Source organism: Grammomys surdaster, unplaced genomic scaffold, assembly GCF_004785775.1.
Source record: "Grammomys surdaster isolate TR1022 unplaced genomic scaffold, NIH_TR_1.0 142, whole genome shotgun sequence".
NCBI classification, from domain to species: Eukaryota; Metazoa; Chordata; class Mammalia; order Rodentia; family Muridae; genus Grammomys; species Grammomys surdaster.
Window position 1 is genome coordinate 3,553,959 of NW_021604600.1, and position 12,156 is coordinate 3,566,114.

At 46.0% G+C, this 12,156-nt stretch overlaps 1 protein-coding gene across 3 annotated transcripts in view; it reads left to right on the forward strand.

Annotated features, from left to right (window-relative positions):
• Positions 1-12,156, forward strand: part of Prkcb (protein kinase C beta) — a 330,729-nt gene that overhangs the window by 237,017 nt on the left and 81,556 nt on the right. For all 3 annotated transcript variants that reach the window (XR_003710963.1, XM_028764304.1, XM_028764303.1), the window contains exon 9: positions 6,232-6,378. Coding sequence is in view for 2 of the 3 variants with exons in the window: in XM_028764304.1 (XP_028620137.1) it covers positions 6,232-6,378 (147 nt within the window). In the remaining variant the exon portion in view is untranslated. The remainder of the gene's footprint in view (positions 1-6,231; positions 6,379-12,156) is intronic.

The window sequence follows — 12,156 nt, forward strand, 5'->3', positions numbered from 1 at the left end:
CTTCAAGCTTCTTATCAGGAACAACTCTGAGTGATGTGTGACAGGTTACAGGGGCTTCCAGAATTGGGGTGACAGTGTACTTTGGTGGGGTGCCCTGGGTGCAATGGGAAGACAGTTCAGAATATCCTCTGGAGGGTGTCCCCTGCCCCTGGCCTTGTCTGTGGGCTGGGGAAGAAACTATAATTTGGGTGGTTCAGAGTGAGTCGCCCAGCAGACTAAGGATTCTCTTACTTAACAAAATGCTCATGACACAGTGTGTTGCTCTGAGTACCTTGCTTGTCACACCTCTGAAGGCAACACTGGGACCACTCTCAGCTATTCTTTTTCAGAAGAAGAAACTGAGGCCCAAGAAGGAACTTTCCAGGATACCAGGATTTGAGTTTTCTAGGATTAAATGATAAGGGCCCAAAGCCTGGTTTAAAGGTACTTTTCTTTTTTTTTTTGGTTTGGTTTTTCGAGACAGGGTTTCTCTGTGTAGCCCTGGCTGTCCTGGAACTCACTCTGTAGACCAGGTTAGCCTCGAACTCTCAAACTCAGAAATCCACCTGCCTCTGCCTCCCAAGTGCTGGGATTAAAGGCGTGCGCCACCACCGCCCGGCTTAAAGGTACTTTTCTATTTCCAGTACTTGGGAGGCCGAGGCAGGAGGATAGAGTTAGCAACAAGCCTGGGCTACACGGTGAGGCCCTATGTCAAAATCACGTCAGTCAAGTGATAATAGTCGATTTGGGAACTGGCCCCTGCCAGCCTTGTCAGGAGCAGGTGATGAAGAAGGGAAGGGTGGGGTTAAGGACAGTGTCCCTCCTTTATGCCAATGACAGATTGGTTCCAGAACCCTGTCCCCAGCAGATATCCAAATCTGGAGACACACAGAATGCCACTCTGTGTGTGTGTGTGTGTGTGTGTGTGTGTCCTCCCATGTACTTTAAACCAATTCAGATGCCTCAGAATGTACATCACATTGCAATGGCCTCTAAATGGCCAGTACTGTATTGTTTGGGAATCAAAGGCAAGGGGTCCTCTGTGCATGTTGAGTATGGGGAGATTTCCCCTCAACGTTTTGTTCCTGTGGCTGTGTGAATCTGCTGCTACTGGCAGTGACTGTCAGATCAAGCTGCTGCTGCTACAAGCAGCTAGACTTGCTCATTCTCCCCCCAACCCTCTAATAAAAGAAAACTATTGGACTTTCCTTGCTAAGTATCCCTGCCCAGGGACAGGAGCTTGGGCCTTACTCTTCACTCACTAGGGGAGGTATCTACCCCTAATGAGATGAGTGAGGAGGGGGGTGGGCAGCAGCCCAAAGCTTTCAACTCTGTAACATCTGTAACACAGGGATTCTGACACTATGGAAAGATTACATGAGGAATGAATGACATCATGCCTCTAGAAGCACCTGGTGCATCATAAGCATTCAGGTGTCGAATACTGGTAATGGTGTTGCCAGATCCTCCCTGGGAATCAGCCAAGCTCAGCACATCCTCCTGGGGTAGTTGGGAGCCTCTCCAGACACCTCATGCTTCCTGGCTTTGTGAGGTAGCTGGGAGTACACTTGGAGGGGTGGGGTACAAAGGGGCCTGAAGTTAGAACAGGTGTTAATCATCATAGACAGAACTTGGAGCCTTTGTGGTTCGCTAGGACATAATGCAAGTGACACACTCCACTTGGAAGGAATGGCCTTCTACTTCCATCCTGCACAGGCTTCACTGGTTCCAAATTGGAAACTTGAAAGACAGCCACTGGTGGATGGTTGTTTCTTCTGTGACTTTCATTTAGCATTGCTTTCTCTTTGATGCAGGACCTGTGAGGCACCTGCAACTCTGGGATCTGTAGAGAGATGTGTGATAGGTTCTTGTCCTCAGAAGGCTCACAGGGTAAGGGGAACAGCTCCCCCCGCCCCATGCTTTCAGGAACCATGTAGATAATAAGGAGGAAGCCCACTCAGTAGAATGTTGCCAGGCTTTCTTCTAAAGAGAAAGCCTCTTGCTTAGAAGAGGCTGGGAGTCTGGTTTTGTAGTTTTGGTTTTAGCAGTAAAGAGAGAGCACAGGGCTTCGAGCATGTCGGGAAAGTGCTCAACTACTGAGCCTCACTTCCATCCCAAGTCTAGATCTTTATAAGGCTTCTGGTGATCTTCAACAGTTGGCATCTGATTTAAATATTAAAGTAACAGTAAATGTTGGGCAGAATAGACTTTTTATTTAGATTCTAGATACTGAACTAATAGGCTGTTTCTGTAACCAAGTACTGAAGGTAGGTAATTTAAAATAAAGGGTTACACACACACACACACACACACACACATTCAGACACTTTGGAGGCTTAAAGGCTGGATGGTCCTATCAGTGTGACCTCTGATGAGAACCACCTTGTCTGGGTCCGACCATTAAAAAAAAAAACAGAAAAAGAAATGGATGCATGCAGAAGAGGCTCAGCACACAGGTGACTGCTTTCTAAAAGCTGCTTTGGGGAGAAAGAACTCCATGACACCAGCATCATTTTTCCCCCAAGGGTGGCATCCTGGCATCCCAGGCACACATACTTCCCTCTAGGTCCCACCTCTTAAAGGTTACATTGCCTCTCATGTCTTACTGTGGACCAAGACTCCAGCACAGGAACCTTAACTAAACCACAGCACACAAACACAGGACCACCCCTCTCCCCAAATATTTATAAAACCTGATTATTTGGGGGTCTGGAGAGATGGCTCAATGATTAAGAATACTGGTTGCTCTTTCAGAGGACACGGTTCAAATTTCAGGACACCCTTATGTGTCTCACAACTGTTTGTAACTCTTATTCCAGAGGATCTGATGCCCTCTTCCAGCCTCCACAGGCACTGCATGCACACAGTGCACTGAGACATGTGCAGATAAAACACGCATGCATATAAAATAAAAATCAAGTAAAAGGGGGGAAAGCCCAATTTCAGTCAATTGCAGCACATCCAAGGGGACAAAGCAAGAGCTCTCCCCTTTCGTTTCAATGGGGATCATGTTCTAGGAACTCCCAGGGGATGTGCATGCGCACAACGGCTGGGCAGAAGTTGGGAGAGAAGCAAGAAGTCCAAAGTATCCTAAGTCAGCTACCAAGTAATAGGAGACACAGCGACAAAGCAATGAGACAGGGAAGGAGGCTTGTATCAGTCAGGTAAAGCCCAGGAGGCTAGAGGGAGGATTCAGGCTGGCATGAGGATGTGGTCCAAGAAAGACATGCAGCCCTTGTCCAGGCTCCTTTCTTAGGTGAAGTCTCCACCCAGATGAGATGGTCTCAAGTCTGACTCATCTCCCCCTTTCACTGGGACACCATGCCCCTGTCTCTCAAATGTTTTTGCCCTTAACCCATGTGTGTTTTGTGTTGAGTGTCTTAGGCTTAAATATTAACTTACTACCAAGCAACTAGTTTGAAGACTGGGCCAATTGCTTCATTGGTAGCCTCAAATGGCACTTACACCAACCAACAGGAGAAAGATCAATGAATTCTCAGCAACCCAGTGAGGATTTCCTGGTTTGTACAACCCTGTATAGGGGTTTCAAGAACATTCTGTTGAGAGGAGGGAGGAGGACGTGAAAGGGTTTATGTACTTTGATTCTATTTGGATGAAATTCAAGAATAGAGAAATCTGACCTATAAGAATAGAAACCAGAGCAAAGGTTGCCTTCGTTGGTGGTGAGAGGTCAGCTGCAAATCTCCTTGGGGAGTTGGACTTGTTCTGTATCTTGTTTGAGGCATGGGTAAGTGTTTACTGTCAAAATCCACAGAAGGATGCACTTAAGATCTGTTCATTTTACTGCTTAGATCTCAATTTTTTTATCTATTTTTATTTATTTGTGTATGGGTGCATGTGTGTGCTGGTCCAGGTGTTTCTTTGTACCCATGGAAGCCAGAAGACAGCTTTAAGTGTCCTTCCTCAGACACCATCCACCTTTATTTTGAGACAGGGTCACTCAGTGGCCTGGAACTCACAGAGTAGGCTAAGCTGCTGTCCAGTGAGCTCCAGGGAACCATCCTCCTGTCTCCACCTCCCAGCACTGAGATCACCAGCATGTCTCACCATGCCCAGCTTTTGATTAATGTCAATTCTGAGGCAGGAACTCAGATCTGTGTGTTCGCAAGGCAAACATCTTACCAACTGAGCTATCTCTCAAGGTCCCAACTTCAATGTTTTGAGACACTAATTAAGAAGACGGAAAGTGCTGGGAGCTCTGCAGTCTAGTTCACTGAATGTCAGTAGTGGCATATGTAGTGCACGAGGAGGAAACAAATCCGATATGGCCTTTGTGTGGAAGGAGCATGGCTCCCCACACCCTAAAATCAACTTCTCAGCTCCTCTGTCTGCTCACCCAACCCTCAAAGGTACTTCTCCCATGGGTGGAAAGACCTGCAGGTACCCAGTGGCTCAGAATGAAACCTCTCTTTTTCTGCTTTCCCACAGTGACAGAGTCCATGTCCTACACTGAAAACACATGAATCCAGCACAGTCCTCACAAGTGCCATCTTGTAACTACAGCTCCTTGTTCATGGCCTCCAAACTTAACAGCCATCAACCAGGTTGACCTTCTGAGTGGGCTGGCACTGTGTTTTTTTTGATAAACCTTTTAGAGGCAGCAAGGCATGCTCAGAAACAGCCAGGACACCTTGATGCAGTTGGCGAGGTCCTAGTAGCCCGATGGTTCTGTCTCTGAACCTCTGCCTGGCCCTTGAGCTCCACACAGCTGGGTCAGCGATTACTTCACACCGTGTGCTTGGATTTCTCACCTGCAAGTGTTGCTCTGTTGCCAATACAGATTCTTTGCCTGGGTTGAAGCTGACACAGTTCTTGGAATGCAGCATGGAGGATGCAGACCCTGCACAATGTGCCTTCTTTGAGCATCAGTATCTCTTTTGCTTCCTGATCTACCCTGAGCACCTACAGCAGGGCAAGGTGTATAACAGACACCCAGTGGGAGCTCCTTGGTCAGATGAGTCAACTTCATTGGCATTCAGAACCTCAGAAAGGGGTTGATAGGGGAACAGCTCAGTTCCTAAAGCGCCTGTGCAACCACAAGACCCTGGGTTTGACTCTCCACAAAGTCATGTAAAGCCAGGTGTGCTTATTACATGCATTTGTAATCCCAGTGTTTCCATGGAGAGATGAGGGGCGGAGACAGCACACTCCCTAGTCTCCTAACTAACTCAAGAACCAGCCAGCCTGGTGCACATGGTGGCAAATGATAAGAGTGGTGTCGCCTCAGACAAAGTGGAAGATGAGGACTAACACCCAAGGTTGCCCTCTTACCTCCGCTTGTGTACTATGCCAGGCACATATATACTCACACCCACACTTACCACCCCCTCTCTAACACACACACACCCACTCACCACCACCACCACCACCACATACACAGAGTGAGAGATCGATCGAGGGAGGGAGGGATGGGGAGAGGGAGGGAGAGAGAGAGGGAGAGAGAGAAGGAGGAAGAGAGAGAGTCAGAGAAAGAAATGAAATAAGGAAACAATGATAACGGTGGACATTTACTGGGGTCTGCCCACAAAGAACGTTTGGCACTGTCACCCTCACCTTGCAGAGGACAGAGGTACAGAAGGGTTCATTTGTCAACTGTGCTGTCCTATTCCACATACTCATCCAGATACCAGAGAATCAGTAAAAACGAAACCGGCAAAGCCCCTGCCCTCCGGAAGCTTACATTTCAGTGGGGAAGGAGAACAAAAATCATGAAATAAGTCTGTGAAGAAAGCAAAGCAAGTGAGGACAGAAATTACTAGCATCTGTTTATGTCTAGCAACTGGGAAGGGCTCTTATAGAGGCTTTAGGGGAGCGAGTGCTTACTCTGCAACAAATGCAAGACACAGCATTTTTGGCAGCAGGTGACTCAGTTGTATGAGACACTTCCTATTGGCTACTGTGAAGACTTGTAGGGAAGGAACCAATGTGGACCATCTAGGTGACAGATGGCTACTAACAGGCAGTGCTGATGGAGAGGGAAATAAGTCAATGAATTCCAGAGCCCACAAGAAGGGGGACATGACAACTTTTGGACAAGAATGCAGTTCGAGGGATAAAGAGAGAAACAGGGGCTCAGGATGGCCTCAACCTTGAACATTTGCAGAATGATGTACAGTCATACATTGCACAGGATGGGTGCCTGGCTTGTAGGAGCCACAGCATCTGCTGAGTCCATAAGTCTTTCTACCAGAGTGTCCCCAGCCCTCATCCTGTGTTCTCTTTTTCCTCCAGAGAGCCAAGATTGGCCAAGGTACCAAGGCTCCAGAAGAAAAGACAGCTAACACTATCTCCAAATTTGACAACAATGGCAACAGGGACCGGATGAAACTGACTGATTTTAACTTCCTGATGGTGCTGGGGAAAGGCAGTTTTGGCAAGGTACAGTATGACTTGGTGGCTGCATCCACTTTGGATGGAACAGCTGTTCCTATGGTGGGGAAAGAGGGACATAAATAAACTTAGATTGTAGCCTGCGCAGAATGTCATGAAGCAGATGGATAGTTCATGTTGCCTACACACTGAGAGGGACCTTCTCACATGACCTGAGAAGGAGACCGATAGAATTCAAAGGAGTCAACCATGCATTCAGAACAAGGCGAGAGGCGCTGGAGACGTAGCTCAGTTATCAGAGTTCTTGCCTAGCATGCATGAAGCTCTGATTTCGGTCCCTAGCATTGCATAACCAAACATAAAATTTGGGCCCCAGGTGCTAGAGGCAGAGTGATCCTCCTCAGCTGGATAGTGAGTTCAAGGACAGCCTGAAATACACGAGTCTCTAAATATACTCCAGAGCAAGGAGAGGCTGGTCCAGCAGAGGGAACAGCAGTGCCAGCATCCTGAGGTAGGCAGAGCTTGGTGCATTCTCAGTGCAGTCAGAAGGCACTGGGTCCATGGTGACATGAGCAAGAGGACCTTCTAGGGGTCATCAGAGGCACTGAGCCCTCAGTGACATGAGTGGGATGCCATGAGGTTGCAGAGGGAAGCATGGGCCGGGTTGGCCGTGCTGATGCTGATGAGCTAAGAAGGTAAGTGTGGAATTTATTCACAGTGCAGTGGGGAGCCATTGAAAGTTTTTAAGCAGGGAAGTGACACGATCCGGTTTGCTCTTGGAAGAGCTCACGGTGGCAGCTGAGAATGGGAACGCTTCCCTTTGAGCAGCAGCACAGTTGAAGGATGTCTGTGGGACTCATAGAGAGATCCTGGATGCTTTTATGGATACCGCGAGATGCTGTGTTACCAGAGTTGAGATTGTGTTATAAGTATTCCTGACTTGTTTAGTGTTGTTCGGAGTCTTTGAATCCCTTAGTGTGCCACAAATATGTCTGGCATAAATCTCATCCCGTGAACTCAGGTGTGCAAAAAAATATAAATTTCTGTTTCTTCTCTGAAACATAAGCCAGAAAACTGAGTTATCCTCCAATCCCCCTCTGTTCTCCATCTTTGTCCTTACACCACCCCTGTGCCCATCCATGCTGCATAAAATCCACTAATCAATCCTGTTTGGTCCATCAAAGCCTATTCAGCACCGGCTAACTACTCCATCTTCAACAGCATGGTCCTCAGCTAAACCTCATCAGAAGCTAATAACTGGTGTCCCTCTCCACCTCACAACTGTAGTCAGAACACCCTTCGCTTAGCTAGAGTAATTGTTCACAAATGAACCTTAGGTTAGGCTTTTCCCCAGCCACAGTCCAGATCCTTTCCCTGCTCCGTTCTCACTTTTAGCTTACCTAACCCCTATGGCTCCCATTGACCCTTCTTTGCTGCTTGACTTCTTTGCTTTGTTTTCTCCTCCTCACCCAGCATATTCTAGATACAATGGTGGCTGTTGGGTGCCTTTGTCAAGCCAATTTCTTTCTTCCCATGGAGCTTTAATGGCACCATCAAATCTTTGCATAGCTGGCTCCTTGTCCTAATTCATGCCTCTACTTGGACACCACTGCTCTGAGGTCATCCCTGACCAACCACTTAAAATAGTCACTTACTCATCCTGCTATATGATATAGAGTCTTGCCTATGTCATAGCCCAGGCTGGCCTCCAAACCATAATCCTCCTGTCTCAGCCCTCCCTCCTAGTGCTGGGATTATAGGCATGTGCCACTTTGCCCAGCATTCTTCATTCTATTTTCCTCTCTCCTGGAAACCATTATTAGATGACACTCTGATTTTCATATCACTCTGCCCCTTTTTCTGCTTTAAGATCTATGTGACCCAAGAGGAAGTCCTTTCCCTGGTTACTTCAACATTGGATTTCAGGATCTGTGGACCCAATTCGTTCAATATCTAGGCTGCATGCTTGCATTTTCTCTTGCCCATGGACAGGTCTTCTGCTGAGATTCAATAGAATCTGAAAATGCTGTCTCAGAGTCTGAAGAACCCCAGTAGGGAATGAGAATGAAAAGGAAGAATAGACCCCCCAAGGGGATGGCCAAGCAGCACTGAGGCCCACGAAGCTAGACAGTAGGCAGTGGTCCACACCACTGTATGAGTTTTCAAGAAGCGATGGGCAAGTTGGATGTGGAGTGGAGAAATGGCTGGTGAATTTGACTAGGGTTGGATTAGGGCATCCAGTGAACTTGGCTATGGTAATAAAGAATCTAGAGATGCTGGGAAGGCCGATGCCTGCTGCAATCCACAGAAGCTGGCATGTAGCAGGTGGCTAGTAAAATGTATTCAGTGAAAGAGTGAGACTTGTGCCTAGACAGAGTTAGGAAGAAAGGCTAACAGGAAGGGAGACACCACTTGGTGGGAAAGGAGGACTCTATAGAAGCCTGGGGATGAGATATGAAAGGAAACGTCAGAGTGTTTTAAATGTCAGGAGGGGTAGATTGCAAAGTGGAGCGGTTTCTTCAATGCTGAAGAAGAAAGGAAGAGGAAATTCTGATAGGCTGAGGCCAGTGGGAAGTCTTGTCTTGTATCATCTTTGACCTTTGACTTATGTAACCTGGGCTGGCCTTGAACCTTCAACCCTCTGCCTCATCCTCTCAGGTGCTGAGGTATAGGGGACCAACACAGTACTCAGCCTCATGTAGGAGTTTTAAAAATTAAAGTTTTAGGTCTGGTACTGTGATGTACACATATAGTTACTCAAGAAGTTGAGGGTTATTTCAGCTCAGGAGTCAGGCTGTATGGGCAGTGTAGTCAGACCTCTAACTCATAGAAAACAAAACTGAGACACTCATCGCGTGTTCATGTGCATGTGTACATGTGCTTGTGCGCGCGCGCACACACACACACACACACACACTCACAGCTTTTTGAGATGTGATTTTCAGATCATTATACTCTCCCCATGAAAATGACACAATCCAATGGTTTCTAATTTGTCATGTCACGCCGATCAGCGCAGCCTTAACATTGCCACCACCCAAGAAACTCCGTAATCACTCACAGTCCTTTCTCATTTCTTTCCTCTCTAATTATATTTTTAAGCCAGCCTCGTATTTACATGGCTCACAATTAAAATTACATTAAAAGGATGAACACTGGGAAGTCTTGCGTCCATCCAAGTTTGCCCACTTCTGTGGCCCCTTGCTGACTCAGCCTCCATATGTGAACTTTCACTAATTGAATTTGCTTCTTTCCAGTCTCCCTGGGCTCATTTACCATTCTTATTTTTGTCCTTGTTAACTCAAAAGTCAGTGTACCGTGCACATGCTTTTGATCACTGAACAATATAGGCTGGAGAATTGGTGGTGGAAATGGAAGTTCCATGGGGGCTTCTGGAAAGAATTGAGGTTGGGGTGGGCTTGGGGAGTGTGGTGGGAGAGTGGATCATTGGGGGATAGTGAGCAAATAAGAGAGAATAGATCATATGTTTCCATGGAAACTGTTATAATAATTGAGAGTTCTCTCGCAGACTGGGGATGCAACATTAAATAAATCGCAGGCAGAATAACAGCCCATCATGAAAGCAAAACAGAATCACAAACACCTCTATGATCATTTAAAGCAGAGTAATCCTTTGCCACTTTCATGGTGCCAACGGTGGTTTGGAATTAATGCAGTTTTGTTTTCCAACGCCGACTTTGAATATTTTGCACAATCTGGCTAGGAACGTAGCTCAGTCCCCTTAAACAGAAGAACACAGCCAGGAGTCTGCTCTCTCCCTTCAGAAGATGAAAAGAGCCAGCCTTGGGGCTTTGCACCTTCCTCCCCCAGGTCCACAGGATCAGATCTGGCCCAGAAAAAAACGCACTCTCAAGGAGCGCTGTGTCATTTGCAGAGTGATGACAGAAGGTGACACAAACATTTTGTTAAGACCTGTGAAAATGATATAAGGGCAAACGCAAGTGTGAAGCCATTGCGTTCCAGATGTGTTGCTGCGAGGCCATTGTGTTCCAGATGTGTCGCCCAGTCCTGCAAACTTGCAAGAGAGGAGCCATTTGGAGAGTTAACTCATGGTTACCGGAAAGGTTGTCTTACCTGCAGGCCTTGTTGGCATGTCTGATTTACTTAGAGAAAGAGATACCTAGAAGTTCCTCCATATGTGTACCATGTATAAATAAAGAGGGAAGAAATGTACAGTTTACCTTATCATATTAGCATGGCAACCACCCTATCTATACAGTGCCTGCACAGCACAGACACAAGTCCTTTTTAAATAATGATATTTTCTATTTAGTTTTTGAAAGTTTTGCACATTTATATTTTATATAGTATATATTGATCGTATTTGTCTACCATTACCTTCCTCCAAATGCTTCTAGTCTGCCGTCTAACCCCATCTTCATGTTCTTTTTGTTGTTATTAATAACCTCCTCCCTCCAGTGAACATTTCCCACGTTTGGAGGGCCATCCACAGGTGTAGGAGCAGCCTACCAGGGGCCACGTCCCCAAAAGAGAGTGAATCTCCCTCCCTCAGCTGCCACCAGCTGCCAGTTGCTCCTTGTTTAGAAATCGGGCTTTGTTCCTCCATCCCTCCCCCCCATCCTTGCTGGTATTGTGATTGGCTTGATCTTGTGTAGATAACCACAGCTTCTGTGGGTTGATGTATGCAACAGCCACGCCATGTCCAGATGTGAGTGTTTCCCAGTTGTCTTCCACATCGACTGGCTCTTACATATTTTCTGTGATGTTCCCTGAGCCTTGCATAGGGAGGTTGATACAAATGACCCATGCATACCTGAGAACTCAGTTACTTAGACTCAGCACTTTGGCCAGTTACAAGTCTCTGCATTAGCCAGTAACTACAGAAAACAACAACAACAACAACAACAACAACAACAACAAAAACCTTTAACAAAATCTGAGAGCTATATATGACTCTAGGTATAAATACAAATATTTAGAAGGCAGTTTGACAGTGTGAGCATTTAGCAAATTATGGACTTTTGATCAGATGAAGCTGGACTCAAATCCAACCAGAAAGCAGTTGGTTACCGCCATCATTTTTATGACACTATTACTCTAAGGGTACCTTACTCCAGAATGGTTGTATTGTGCACACAGGGTCTAGCACTGGGTAAGATTTCCACAACACCTTCTGGCACTGTATAAGTTAGCCAGAAGGGAGGGAGTGTCACCATCAATTTGAAGCAAACATAACTCTACACCACAGATTTGATGTCTGTTATCTAAAAGTGCCAAGTTAAAAACATTTGTTAAGTTATTAGAGCTAATATTACTACCTTCTGAGACTCATTTGTACTTATGGTAATGTTACATATTGTTCAGATTTGTTTTTAAAGTTACACAGGGGCTGGGAAAATAGATGAGTTGATAAGTGTTTGTGATATAAGAGTGAAGATCTGAGTTCATTGAATTCTAGCACCAGGGAGGCAGAGACACAAGGGTTCCTATGGATTGCTGGATAGCTAGTCTTGTCAAATGGGCAAGATCCAGATTTAGTGGTTAAAAAAATAGGGTGGAGAGCAATAGAGGAAGACACCAGACATCAATCTTTGGCCTATGCTTATACGCACACGTACACATACACACACACACAGAAAAAATAAAACTAAAAATATCAGATAGCAAAGTTTTTCTCATTCTTTTATATGTCTTACTCATTTAAGAGTTATGGTTATGGGAGGTGTGTGTGTGTGTGTGTGTGTGTTTGTGTGTGTGTTTCAGAGTAGAAGAGAACTGTATCATAGGTGTAAATTCACAAATATAAAGAGAAATTCAAACTCAGGCTGGAGAGATGGCCCAGTA